The 14,547-nt window shown below is 40.6% G+C and overlaps 2 protein-coding genes across 7 annotated transcripts in view; one reads left to right on the top strand and one right to left on the bottom strand.

Annotated features, from left to right (window-relative positions):
* Positions 1-8,205, bottom strand: part of SEC23IP (SEC23 interacting protein) — a 36,189-nt gene extending 27,984 nt beyond the window's left edge. For both annotated transcript variants that reach the window (XM_081329102.1, XM_081329103.1), the window contains exons 1-5: positions 8,020-8,205; positions 3,819-4,351; positions 2,883-3,069; positions 1,757-1,950; positions 821-910 (exon numbers count right to left, since the gene is read on the bottom strand). In XM_081329102.1, the coding sequence (XP_081185228.1) occupies positions 821-910; positions 1,757-1,950; positions 2,883-3,069; positions 3,819-4,351; positions 8,020-8,185 (1,170 nt within the window). In that variant the 5' untranslated portion in view covers positions 8,186-8,205. The remainder of the gene's footprint in view (positions 1-820; positions 911-1,756; positions 1,951-2,882; positions 3,070-3,818; positions 4,352-8,019) is intronic.
* A 154-nt stretch (positions 8,206-8,359) lies between these two features.
* Positions 8,360-14,547, top strand: part of MCMBP (minichromosome maintenance complex binding protein) — a 32,934-nt gene continuing 26,746 nt past the window's right edge. For 2 of the 5 annotated variants that reach the window (XR_014026605.1, XM_081329104.1), the window contains exon 1: positions 8,360-8,558. Coding sequence is in view for 1 of the 5 variants with exons in the window: in XM_081329104.1 (XP_081185230.1) it covers positions 8,501-8,558 (58 nt within the window). In the remaining 4 variants the exon portion in view is untranslated. The other 3 variants (XM_081329106.1, XM_081329107.1, XM_081329105.1) reach the window with 3 other exon arrangements.

Below are 14,547 nucleotides of genomic sequence, written 5' to 3'. Positions count from 1 at the left end.
CCAAGAGGGTTTCTCCATTTATTTTACCAGGAAACACAGATAAGGCAGGCTGGAAAAACCAGGGCCCTCCTAAGCATATTGAAGCACTATAAATGTTAACAATATCATCTTGCTGTCTGAATTCATGGAGACCTGACCATAACCCTGAGTAAATTTACTCCCCACTGGGATTTTCCCAGGTATTTTATCAAGAAATATAGATAAGGCCTACCCAAAAATTCAGCATCTTTCTAAATGTAGCAACGTGTTATGAATCTGTTGGTGAACCCATTTCATTCTCCAAATTCATTGAGTCCTAACCCTAATGACATGCAAAGTGATTTTCTATGTATTTTACCAGGAAACATAGATAAGGTGGGCTCTAAGATGAATCAGCTATCCCTTAACGTAGGGTGATTGAAAGACAGATATGATTAACTGCTCTTTAAAAAGCAAAATGGTACCATTTTAGGCCCCAAATAGGAGCAACTTCCCACATCCCCAAATCAAAACTAGTGGAATTTTAGCAACATGCTTTCCAACCGCCTCAAACTAATTGGGTTTGGAATATTTTTTCCCCCATTTTGGTACTTTTCAGGGTTTTAAGAATGGGAATTGTAATAGGAAGCCTCCGACAGTCAAAACATTCAAATTCTCTTCCTTAAACCTCCATAATTTACCCTTAGAACTACCCCAAAACATCTTGAGACATTTCAACCTTCCCCTTTTGCCCAAAACAGGCTCCTGCTTCTATATTCAGTTATGATCATCCTCCAAAGTGATAATACCAATACAATACTGATATCCTCCAGAGTATCTAATTAAGCAACATTCTCATTACCTTAGGATTATGCATAACGAAAGTTTCTCCACCTGGAAATTCTAATCGCCGATGCCACTGATTTGTGGTAACAGCTTTCTTATACTCAGCCTACAACAAATACCAATTATATATCTTGAATATCAAGAAAGCACATCAAAGGACAATGTGATAAGAAGGTAATTTAAATTCATTTACATTATATTAAACCACAAATTGTTCCTACAACTTGTGGATAAAGACTATGCATTTCCTACCAATTACTTAATTTGTAAAGGTAGTTACCATTTAAATATGATTAGAACTTTGAAGTCAAATATGTTTTTGCCATAGTTTCATGTCTGATGCTCTAAATGGCACTTGTCCCCCAGATTTGAAGCCACAATGAAAGTCAGATACCAACAATATGAAATTCTATTTTCAGCTAATGCAGCATAGAGTGCTCTAGTTTCAAAACATATTGGCTGTATCATGAAATAATCTAGATTATATATTAAGAATATATAACTGAACCATATCTAATATACTAACCTCCAAAATAATTTATTTTGACAACTGAATAAAAATGATTACAGTTAATTTACTCCACCATTTATGTGGCAGTTTAATACCAGGTTTTGCCACATACAATCTATTCAGTATAAAGTAATTTTGCATTTTTTTAAAAAAAAAAAACAATTTTCAACAATTTTTTAATTTATACTAAAATTTTGGTTTAAAATTAATATCACAGCAACATTTTATAAAGCTAACTTAAAGGCCACAAAATAATGATTTTTAAAATAGATTCATTGGGAAGCTTGCTGCCCTATGAACTTCATGCAAAAGGAACTGATGATAATGATATGGATGTGGTAACACTTTTATTTTATTATTCAAAAAAAAAATACTTTTGAATCTGGTATTTTTAAAAAAATCTACAGCTAACATTGTTGCCTTCATTTTAAAAATACTCACCTCTAGTTTTTCACTGAAATCCTCAGTATAAGGAATAAATCTGCTGTCCTTATCTCCCTTATAAAACCAAGTACATCGTCTTACATTAGATTGTTGTTCTTCCCAATATACAGCTTTCCTCACACGGTCATATAAATAAACATCATAACGTCCTCCATCAGTACTCAAAATTACACTCTCTGGATCAGGTTGCACTAAAGATTAAGAAGGAAGTTATTACTTTACCAACCTTTCTCCTTTTCTCGTCCAACGTTTGAATATTGGAAATGAGAAAGCTTTACATTTTACACTGAACAGTGGTATTTTGTTTCTGAACTAAAGTTTCTATTGGAAAATGAGGGCAAGGAGGAAAGTTTTCTAGATTTACTGTTGCATTTCTTTCAACAGATGTTCCACTTTGCTCATTGGTGATGTCAAAATCAGACAATATGCGAAAAACACCAGCGTGGACTGAACAGAAAAGTTCAGTAGATACCATAGAAAAAGAACAAGAAATAGGAGAAATAATCTGAAAACTAGGGGGAAGCCCTCTTTGAGTAATGAAGTATTCAGTATCCAATCTTTATTATTTTGAAATGATTAGAGAGTTTTCTCTCAAGAACCTTGACAGAATTCTACTCATTACTCAATCGTATGACTTGATGGAAACTTCCATAATAAACTTGCTGAAAGGAAGAGGGGGAAAATTGAACAATCTCTCTTACAGAATTGGATGCTTAGTGTTGATTACTTCATTAATAACTGTCATCAAGATAATCAAATGATTAATATAAATCAAATACAGTACCATGACAGGTAAAAAACGTAAATAATATACCTATATTTAACAAGCTGGTATTTTCTAATTGCTCTTTGAGCTATAGCATCTGTGAGGAATGCTCAGTTTGATCATTTCCAGGAGAGCTCTCAGAAAATATCAGGAAAAGCAAAACAGCAGATAAAGAGTTTCTGAAGAAACACTGCTTGTCTGCAAACAAGGATCTACCAGGTCTCATATTTTCAATGAAAAAAGTCTTTAAATATATATGCAAATAATATCTCACTTTAAAATGATCTGCATGTTATATAATATGCCTGTCCATTCTAAAAGCACAAATTATTACACAAAGGCAACCTTAAGTCTTACCAGAATTATAAACCTTCTCTAGAGCTGTAGAATCTAGATCACTGAACGGCATCCATAGCTCCTTGTCTTCTACTTCCTTACAGTAAAACCAATGTGGCTGAACTGGTTCATACTGGTTTTGTAATAAGACAGGTGGTGCCTTCACAAGTGGGCCTGCTGACATTGGTGTCTGAGGTGACAGGGCTGGCTGAAGTGGAAACAAAAAGAGAAGGGGGAGAAGTTTCCTTAATATTCTCCAAGTTTTACTTGATGTTTAGATACAGGACTTTATTATATACAATTAATTCCATTCTGAATTACAAAAATACATTATTCTTATAGATTTTAAATTAACATTGCCATGCTATGTTGGCATAGCAAGAAAAAGCAATATGGGAGTTGTCTCTTAATTTTGTATATCTGATTGCCAATTATTTTCAAACTTGATCTATCTAGGTGGAAGACATTAGGTTTCACAATTGATTAACTCTAGTTGATGTAACTTTAGTCAATGTAACTTTCAAAAGTTATCAAATTAAATACAAAAACTAATCAGTTTCATAATTTTGCAAATATTTTACATTCAGATATGACCAATAAACTAAGCCAAGTGTTAACTCTTCACTTGATATAATTAAACTGTCAAAAAATTCCTAAAATCAAAACATTTCATTTTTGTTTTCATGCAAATTAATAATCAAGTGCCAAGATAGGAAATGCATATAACTTTATTTTAAGGGCAACATTTGTCTCGAATGCTTTGTTCATGTATGTACAGACTTTCATTTCTCAGTTAAATCAAGTTACAAAACATATCCAGCAAATCATTAATCATTATTACTGAGCTGCTTGAAGACATGAGTGAAATGATAATTGTTAGAAGAGCAGCAAACTACAATATTCAGTCTGTAACTTTTTTACAGCAATTGCAATATACTGAAAGATAAATCTTCCTACCGGTGGCATTGGTCCTGCAGGATACTTCTGCATAGGTGGTACAGAAGGTGAAGGCTGCAGACTCTGGGCAGGTGCTTGTGTCTGTTGCAGCTGTGGTGGAGTGATGTAAGGATTGGCTCTACTACTTAAGGTAGTGTGACGATAAGGGTTATAACCTTGTTGTGATGCTCCCTGAGGTGGTGTTGAAAATACTGTTGGTGGAGGACCACTTTGCTGAGATGTTTGATAAGTTCCAATTCCTTGTCCTGAAGTAGATGGAGTATTAAAACACTGTGATTTGGAAACAGAAGCTGGAAATATATTTGGCCCATCTTGTGATGAAGGCAGAAGAGGGAAAGAAACTGGAGGTTTAGAGAAAACAGATGTTCCAACTTGGGTTGAGGTTGCCACCCCTAAGGGTGGTTGTCCAATGCTTCCAAAGGGATCGCTGCTGCTAGGAATTTGGGAGAAATAATTGAATGTAGATGGAGGGTTTACATTTGTTGATGTCTGGCCTAGGAAGCTGTCTTCTTCACCAACATCTGTGTTATCATCTGCATTAAAGAATATAGTAAGGATCAATAAAAATATGATGGGTTATATGAAAGAATGGCATCTCCTCCATAACGTCAACCATGCTATAGTTCACCATTGCATTTCAGCAACAAACATCTCTACCATTTTCAAGCCTTTCTCTTCACCTACAGTATTTGTATTACATCGTTAAGATTTTTGGTTTTTTGGCAAGTTTCATTATCTCAATAAAGGTGTTCACTCAATGCAGTAGCCCAGCGGTCCCCAGTCTTTTGGGCACCAGGAACTAGTTCCGTGGAGAGAGGGTTTTCTCTGAACCAGAGAGGAAGTGGTTTCATAAGGTGACTGCATCCCAATGATCGGGCTTCGCTTATTTGCATGGCCTGGTTTCTGGCATACCATGGACCGGTGCCAGTCCACGGACCAGGAGTTGGGGACCCCTGCAGTACCAACTTGGAATAGTAACATAGTTTTTTAACTGTGTATTATTATTTATATATTTAAACTATTAAGGAGCCATTAATTAATCTAGAAGGTGACCTTTCCTTCGATGGCTACAGGCTACATTTAACATGGGAATTGGGGGGGGGGGGTGGAACATCAAAAATTGGACAAAATGCAAGGAAAACTCTATACAATATAGACATGGATGGGGGCAGAAACTTTCAGATTTGGGAATGATTGAGAAAATTTTTGATAGTATGAATCCTATTTTAGGGCTTATTTCAGGTAAGAATATTACCTAATCAGTTTATTGATTAATCACAGATTATTTGCTAAAATTAACACCACCATTTTTATTGTGGCTTCTCCTAGTGGTAAGACCATTTTTTTCCCCTTAACTCTGCCTAATTTTTGAGGATGTTCTTCAACACCATAAAAAGAACTAAGCTATTGCATATAAAGAGGCAGCAAATGCCAAATTGACTTTGCTGACCTTCCAAAAAGATCTGAAAATATATCTTGGCCATCTGGCATCCAATAGCATGGATATGGAGTCTTCAAAGAGTTTTGTTGCTAGAGCAGACATGTCAAACACAAGGCCCGGGGGCCGGATCCGGCCCACAAAGTGGTTTCATGTGGCCCGCGAAGCCATCCTGGAAACAGTGAGGGAACGGCCCCCACTGCCTTGGCTCCGGCCCAGGCCAGCTGGGAGCCAATGTACAATTTCGTGGTGGTCATCTATGCTGAAATACATTCAGTCTTAGGTCCACAAGGCCATCTCGAAACAGTGAAGGACTGGCCCATGCCGCATCGGCACTGCCCCCTGGGCACACGCTGAGGAGGTATCACCCTTTGTGAGGAATTAAGAAATGCACCATCACGTGGAAGTGGCCAGCATATGACCCTGCCTACTGTGGGCAAGCTAGGGTCTGGGCAGCATTGCGCTTCTCTTCAGATTCGTGCCACCCAGCTCAGCCTCACGGCACTATCAAGAAAGTGCCCCACTGCCTGCCCAAACTGGGCAGGCTGGGGGCTGGGCAGCATTGTGCAGGTAACATTGACTCTCATGCTGCTCATGGCATCCCCTCCCCCAGAGCCCACCAAGCCGGATATATGAAGTAGGCGAGGGCAATGTGCTGGCCACTTCCAGGCGATGGTGCATTTCTTCGTTCTTCATGAAGGATGACACTTCCCCAGCGGCGTTTCTTGCCTGTTTTTCTCCCTCCCTAATCTCAAAAATTTTCCTACCACTCTGTTCTAGGAAGGAAGGAAGGAAGGAAGGAAGGAAGGAAGGAAGGAAGGAAGGAAGGGAGGGAGGGAGGGAGGGAAAGAAGGAAGGAAGGAAGGAAGGAAGGAAGGAAGGAAGGAAGGAAGGAAGGAAGGAAGGAAGGAAGGAAGGAAGGAAGGAGAGGGAGGGTCTGAGGGAAGTCCTGCCTTAGTCCTGCCCTGCTGCCCTTTCACCATCCCCTTGCCCCCTCCTCCTGGCCTATCCTGGGGGGTCTCCAATCCTATTGCTAAGGAAGGTTTGGATACAGAGCCAGGTCTGCTCACATGGAGAGGGAGTGGGCCTCCCTCTTGACTTTGCCCTTGTACCCATCATGAGCAACCTGGCTAAGGAGAACGAGCACAGCAGCAGCAGCCTTGAGGAGGAGGTAAGTGCAGCTGGGGGCCCCCTTGGGGAAGTGGGCTGGGCTTAGTGCCGCGGGTGCTTGATGGCTGGGCTGGGCATTTGACCTCCATGCTACTGTCCAAACTGCCCCCCAAGGCCTGAGAGGAACAGTGAGGCTCCTCCAGTGGACTGTGCCTTTGCACTTGCCCAGGTCCCATCTTCTTCTGCCAGAGACCCTTAGATCTGTCCCACTCCTGCCCTTGATGCAAATGATGAAGAGCTGGCCACGCCCACCCAGTAGGCCACGCCCACCCAGTAGGCCACGCCCACCCGGCCCACCAAGGGCAACTGCAATGCTGATGCAGCCCTCAATGAAATCGAGTTTGACACCCCTGTGCTAGAGACATTGAATGGGCCCTCCTGCAAGTTATGTTTAATGTTTTTAACATGATTTTTGTTGATTCTTTTGGTTACTTTGTTGCATCATTTTGCGTTTTTAACTTTGTACACTGTTTAGAGTTATGGTCTAGAGATGGGCAGCTTTATAAATTTGCCAAATGAATAAATAAATCTGGGAATTTTAAGAGAAATATGAATGTGTGAATTAGGTTAATGCTACAAAACCTCTCTTTAACCACACATTTTCTTCTCCCCCATCTGATGTCATTTTCACTACCATCCTGGTGCTTTACCCCTGTCTCCAATCACCATCCTAATAGATTCCTCCAAATCCCGCCTGCTATGCTTCTTTCCAAGAAACACACCAACATTATGTTCTTCCACATAACTACTTATTTCCAAACGACTAAACTTCCGGGAAGCTTAATTAATTTCAAGAAAAAGAAATGCAACAAGTCACATGAGCCAGGAAGGAAATTTATACCCAGTCATTGGACAAGTCTTAGGAACTTTCTCTGCGTCTTCAGCAATAAGATTGCAGCACCGAGGCTGTGAAACCACAGACTTTTGTGCACTAAAGCCTTCAAGGGCATGGAGTGCTGCCCTGAATTGTCAAAAGGGACAGTTAAGAGCAGGGGTCTTCAAACTTGGCCCTTTTATGACTTGTGGACTTCAACTCCCAGAATTCCTCAGCCAGCAAAGCTGGCTGAGGAATTCTGGGAGTTGAAGTCCACAAGTCATAAAAGGGCCAAGTTTGAAGACCCCTGGTTAAGAGGATTGAACAGGGCCAGCAAGCCAGGAAACTCGAGAGCCTGACCAGTAAAATAACTCGATTTCCAATCAACCCGCTTATAAAGAAACACAGGCCGGGATCAACTATACATCCGCTTCCCGTTATCTAAATACATGGCGCGTCCATCGAAGATTCCACCTTCTGAAGCAAACCCCCTCGTTCATCCTTCCCTCCATTGTAGGTCCTGGAGGTTACGAGACCCCCCGATCTACAAGATGGAAGAGCTTGCAGGCGTCGTGATCGCAGACCTACGGCATGGAGCGGCCCGATCCACCTAAATGCGAGATTCAGCCATCAAAAGGAAGCGCGGGGAGGGTGCGGGTGCGCGGCCAGGCGTCGGAGGAGTGAAAATGGGATTCCAACCGGGGATTCCCAACTCCCGTGTCTCTCTCTCTCTCTCTCACACACACACACACACACACACACCGGCTCCCGACCATTACCTGAGGGAAGGAGGCCAGGTCCCGAACTGGCCACGGGTGGGGTTTGGCTGACGGGGATGAAGGGGACGGTGAAATTGAACTCGGTGGCTGAGGAGGAGAAAAGCAAGTTGGTGCCGCCGCTCGTCGAAGAGATGCCGCCCGTCGCGGAGGTTTTGGGGGCAGCCATGACGGAGGGACTTCCACGTCTCCGTTTCTCCGGAGCTCTCCCCGCCTCGGCCCTGCCCCTTCCGCCCGGCTCTAAGATGGCGTCGCCGCTCTCTTCCCTCTTCGCCCGCCAAGCCGAGCCCGCGCTGAGAAGCGAAGCGAAGTGAGGGGCTTGGAAGTCTGCACGGCCTTGGCTGCGCCCGAGCCCAGCCTTGGAAAGCTCGCCCCGCTTATCTGAAAAGCGCTCTCGCCCGGCGCGTAGCCTCCGGGGAAGCAGGCCTCCGAAGACGTTGGGCCCGACTTCCTGGCCTTTTCACGCGTTTGAAGAACCGAAAAGATGCCGTGCGTGGCGGACTGGCTGAACTGCCCGCTCAGTATCGTGCAGGGTATTTTCGGTGAGAGAGCGGGCCGAGGGGCACGGAAACGTGGGAAAGCTGTAAGGCGGGTCAAGGCGGCGGCGAGCTACCCTGCTACGAAGCGGACAGGCAGAAGGGAACTCGGCCGAATCCAGAAAAAGAAAAAAGAAAAAAAAAACGCGGTGGCACGTTGCTGAGAATAGTTCTGGGTCGGGGACGACCAGGAAGGAGACGGCGGCAACTCGCGGCTCCTTGCGGAACGGGTGGGAAAGGGAGCGGAGGGAAGGGTAGGAAGAAGCAGGCCTATCCCAGCAGAACAGAACTGACCGCCGGGCCAAGCTAATAAGCGAGTTTGGCCTGGTAAGTCGGAACCCCGCTGGGCCGAGCGGAGCCGAAAGGCAGCCTCGGCAGTTCGTGTGAGGCAAACTTGGCTGCGGGAAGGGCAGTTCCGCACGCCGAAAGTTGCAAACCCCACGGGAAGGTAGTGAGTGTGTCCTGAGCGTGTGCGCTGTGTCTTTTCGACTTCTTCTGCTGTTTGGGAGGCTGAGAGAGAAAATAAAAAAGGTTTCTAAGCATTGAAGGGGACTTTCCTACTAAATGTCAGGCCGGGCGTCCTTCTTTTGAGCGCTTTAATTACTAGTTTGCTGCTGCGCTTTGTAATTAAAAATAGGGTGAAGGCATGGTGTTAGGCTTCTGCGTGTGAAAACTGAATAGGAATCTTCTGGCTTCTGTTTTCAGTGGCTATCAATTGCTATTGTAGCCAATTGGCGTGTTTGTATCTCATGAGTGGCTTTCTAAAGCCAAGTGGTTATGTATTTGTTTTCTATTCTGTTGTTTTTTTTAGCAAATCTGCTTGCTGTATCATTTTAACAAATTTATTTGCAATTTTATCAACTTTTGCTTAAAAGTGACCCAAAGGTAACCCTAAAATCTCTGAGCACATCTGAATAATTGTTTAATGGTTTTTGTTAATCCTTAAAACAAAACATTAATTGGCAGGCTCCCAAGTGACTGTGGCTAGCTCATATAACTGAAAAACCAACATTTGGAAAATACAGCTAACAGGAAGTACAAAATACCAAAACAAAACCAGAATAAATCAAACAAAACAAAATAGGGACTTCGAAATCGCTCTGTCCCCAAGGCATTCCATTGTAAGAATTGTAATCTTATACTACTTTAAAGGGGATATAATTAAATTGTGTATATAATATAAAACCTTTGGATAGTGGAAAGCAGAACGTTGGAATGAGATTGACTAGGAATCAAGTTCATAGTAACTTTGGGGCACATGTATCTTGTCTCAATAATTCAGTGGTTTGAAGGATAAAATACTAGAAAAAATCACTAAGATTGGAAGTGAATATGTTTAAACCAGATTGCCGTGTCTTTTGCTTTATTGGCTATTGTAGTATATATGAACATTACTGTTTGCAGAAGAATCTGAGTAAAGTAGAGGGATAAATTTGTCCCTTTGGATAGTTTTAATAAAGCTACTTCCCAATTATGTAATTTAGATTTTTTTTCTCCATGAGCTAACAAAGCTATGGTAACTTTTTATGATTATTTGTGGTCACAATAGTATATCTGAAATACTGTGGCTCAGTTCTGATTAAAAATGTAGTAGTAGAATAATTAGGTCCATGTCATAACAAAAATGTGAATTAATAATACACAGCAGCAATTTGTACAGGAAAATGTTATCTTTTGTGTCCAATAAGTTGGAGAATCGTGATTTTAAAAAATCAGTTTTCATAAGAATATAGTGAAATAGAATTGCTGTATACAGACAGATATCACTCATGGATAATTACATACTAAAAGCCATGTACTATTAAGGATTTTTAATGAAATAGATTGATTTGCTGACCAATAAACTCAACTGCTTGATACTTTTGTTGAATCCTTCAAAACTCTGAAGGCTTATTTTATGTTGAGGACCTAAATTTAAGAATAACTGAATCATTCAGTTGGAAATACACTTGAAGAAAGTATAACTGAAACATTCAGTTTGATAACACTTGAAGAAAATCCACAAATCTGAAGGAACCTGACAACTGAAACAGAGAGAAGCCTTCACATTTTAAATCTTCACTAAAAACACAAGTTCCACATCACAAGGTCGGAAGGATCCCAGTATATCACAAGAGGATTATACTCTACCAGAGAGATCCCCAAAAGAGTCATAGTCCTTCCTTCATATGTGTGTGTGTGTATGTGTGTATGCTATATGGGAAATCCCAGGACAAAGTAATCCTAAGTAGCTGGAATCTAGTTGGATGATCTTCATACTACAAAGATAACAGTTTCATAAATGTTTTGTGCAAGCTTGATATATACTGGTACAAAAAACTTGATTCCTAACTACTCTGGCTCTCAACCACATAACAGTAACAAAATCACAGAGTTGGAAGGGACCTTGGAGGTCATCTAATCCAACCTGCTCAAGCAGATCTATCCCATTTCAGATAAGTAGCTGTCTTTTCTTCAAAGCCCCTAGTGATGGAGCACCCACAACTTCTGAAGGCAAGCCTTCCACTAGTTAATTGTTCTCACCATTGGGAGAATTTCTTCTTGGTTCTCAATTGCTTCTGTCCTTGATTAGTTTCCTGCCATTGTTTCATGTCTTGCATTCTGGTGCTTTGGAAAATAGGTTGATCCTCTCTTCTTTGTGGCAGCCCCTCAAATATTGACACACTGTTAACATATCACACCTAGTCCTTTTCACTAGACTAGCTATACCCAATTCCTGCAACTGTTCTTCATATATTTGAGTCTCCAGGCCCTTAATCATCTTTATTGCTTTTCTCTGGACTCTTTCCAGAATCTCAACATCTTTTTATAATATGGTAACCAAAACTGGATGCAGTATTCCAGGTGTGGTCTTACTAAGTACTAATACTTCACATGATTTTGATTCTATCCCTCTGCTTATACAACCTAGGATTGATTGCACTGCTACATGCTGCTGGCTCATATTTAAGATGCTGAAGCTAGAATTGGCAAGGATAGGTACAAAAGCATTCTACATACACTGATAACTACCTATCTGAATGTAACAACCACAGAATATTTATTACTTACGTAATGGGCCACTTCAGTGATAATTCAGTCAAGACTCTGTACCCTAACATTAATTGGCATGTATCTCCCACTACTGAGATGGAAGTTTGAGATCAGAAATCTCTGAAACAAGCCCCAATGCATTTAACTTTTTTTTCATCTATAAAGTTTTAAATCTCAAAATAATGTATAAAAGAAACAAATCTTATACTGTAAAGTAATTATGTCTGAAATACGGATTCATTAAAGTGGATAATATAGAATGTACATGGACCTATTTCTTTTTGGAATCATCATATTCTGTACTCTAAATGTTTGCTAAGAGTCCTTATCTATTAATATAAAACAGATATTATAGTTGAGATCTGGAACATAGTTAAAAACAGTAAACATAGATTTTCCACAGTCTCTATAATGGTTTAAAGATTTATGCTAAATACTGTACTGTTAGAAGAGGGAATAAAACTATAGTAAATTACCATTATCTAAATTGACTTTTTATAGTTTTATTTTGATTTTTATCAATACCTTAATTTGAGACATTGTTAATCCTGCACAGAACCTGACATTTCTATTACTAGGAAAGTAGTTATCTGTTAAAAATCAAAGCTAACAGCTGTATTATGTTTTACAAATAATATATTATTTACTTTTAATAGTCTTGATCTTTAGTCCCTTCAAATTATGATCTAGAACTTCATTTCTTTTCATTTTTTCTTTGTCCCTTCTCACAAAATTCTTCAAAATTTCAACAAATCTATTTTGTAAATACAATGTAGGAAAATTATTCACGTGAGTCTCTTGGTTTATTTTTGTGTATATCCCTTTTAATTATTAAGGCATCGCCCAGTTTTTTTTTTAATTCAGTATTGCATCTTTTTAATAATTCTTATAGCTAGTCATTTTTAAATCCACTTTCAGGTCAATCTCATTCTTGTTAGGTAAAACTTGTTTCTTTACCATAAAATCTTTTTAAGCACAATCTATGGAGGCAGACACTCTTAAAATTAACTTCCATTGTCCAAAAATATCTTCAGTTTGTTCCATGTTAAAATGTTTTGCTTCATTCTTATAAGTCAAATTTAAGTATATATTTTTGACTGTAATCTTTAGTTCTTTCTGGTTCCTTCAAAGTCTCATCCTATTATGTTCTTTTTTAAAAAAGCATTTTCCCACAAGAAGTATTTTTATAATTAATTCCAAAATCTTATTTCAAGTACATTTGGACTCTTAGACTGTTTGTAACTTTCCAAAATCAAAGTTTTAATGAACCTTTTGCTGTATATTTAAAAATAAACCCTGCAGCTAAAACATGTATAGGATAGTCCTTGACTTACACTCAAATTGAGCCCAAAATTTCTGTTGCTAAGTGAAACATTTGTTAAGTGAATTCTGCCCCATTTCTTGCCACAGTTGTTAAGTTAAAACACTGCAGTTGCTAAGTTAATAACACGGTTGTTAAATGAATCTGGCTTCCCCATTGACTTTGCTTGTCAGAAGGTTGTAGGAGCTGATCACATGACCCCAAGGCACGGCAAACATCATAAATATGAGTCAGTTGCCAAGCATTTGATCATGTGTCAATAGTCGTGTGAAAATGGTCAGAAGTCACTTTTTTCAGTGCTGTTGTAACTTTGAACGGCCATTAAATGAACTGTTGTAAGTCAAGGACTACCTGTATTTCAAATTTCTTTCACTAAGCGTTGAAGGAAACTCTCCTGATTTTTTGATTCAAAGGTTCCTAACAGCTAAAAAAACAAGATGGTTTGAGGAAAATGGCTATTCCCCTCATTTCCCAGAGCTCTAAACCTGCCACAAACTATTCTCATGTAGTTGCCTTGTAAGGGGAAATTGTCTTGAGCACTTGTGGGCAATCCCAAGTCTTCTCATTTGGAGAATTATGAAAAGCCGTTCTACTCACCAGCTCCTCATTCTACTGCAGTCATCGGCTCCAGTTTTAGTCTTCTAAAAATATGTCTGCTTTAATGCGTTAAGTAAAGATTCCTCAGTGTTAGGGCCCAGGCCCAGGGTTCAGAATCTGAATCTAATTCTGAATAAGCTGTTTCAGCTGAAGCTGTAGAACAGGGGTGTCAAACTCAATTTCATTGAGGGCCGCATCAGCATTGCGGTTGCCCTCAGGGGGCCGGGTGGGCGTGGCCTACTGGGTGGGCGTGGCCAGCTCTACATCATTGGCATCAAGGGTGCCTATGGGGGCCTGGGCAGGAGTGGGACAGATCTGAGGGTCTCTGGCAGAAGGAGGGTCTCTGGGCCAGGGCCAAGGCAGTGGGGGCCGTTCCCTCACTGTTTCCAGGATGGCTTCGCGGGCCACATGAAACCACTTCGCGGGCCGGATCCGGCCCCCGGGCCTTGTGTTTGACATGTCTGCTGTAGAATGTCAGCCTCAGGAGACCCCAAGCCAAGTATCACAGGAGGCTAATCAAAAAAAAAATGCGCTACCTGGTCAATTGGAGCAATCAGTTGAGAATGACATAAGGCCACCCAGCTCCTGCAACAGGGGAGTAGAAAAGGGAACACAGAGAGAGATTTTCTTTGAGGCTCCTCGCCAAGCAAGGGAGTAAATTTTTTAATTGGTTACAGCTGGCTGCAATTTGATTTAAGGAGGGCCCTGATCCATGATCCCTTGTTTCAAGCACCTGTCTGTTATCCAGCTCCTGTCTATGAAAGCCTGATCCTTGAATTAGCTGACAGCTATGATTGGCTCTTGGAACCCAGAACTAGATTTGGATGCTCCTGTTAAAAACTAACCATTCCAGCAAGTATCTGTCAGAGGTTTTTTTTTTTGATTTTCATTCCTAGATTACTGTTACCACTTTGGGGTTCAGTAAACTGTGTGTGTGTCTGTATTTGAAACCAGGAAAAAGACATTTATGCAAAAATGGTTCTGAAGCATCTGTTTTAAATGCTTTGTGCAACTTTGCAACACACTAGTTATAACCTTTATTAA

The sequence above is a fragment of the Vipera berus genome (assembly GCF_964194415.1).
Source record: "Vipera berus genome assembly, chromosome: 5".
NCBI lineage: Eukaryota > Metazoa > Chordata > Lepidosauria > Squamata > Viperidae > Vipera > Vipera berus.
This window is presented reverse-complemented; position numbering and strand designations above follow the sequence as displayed.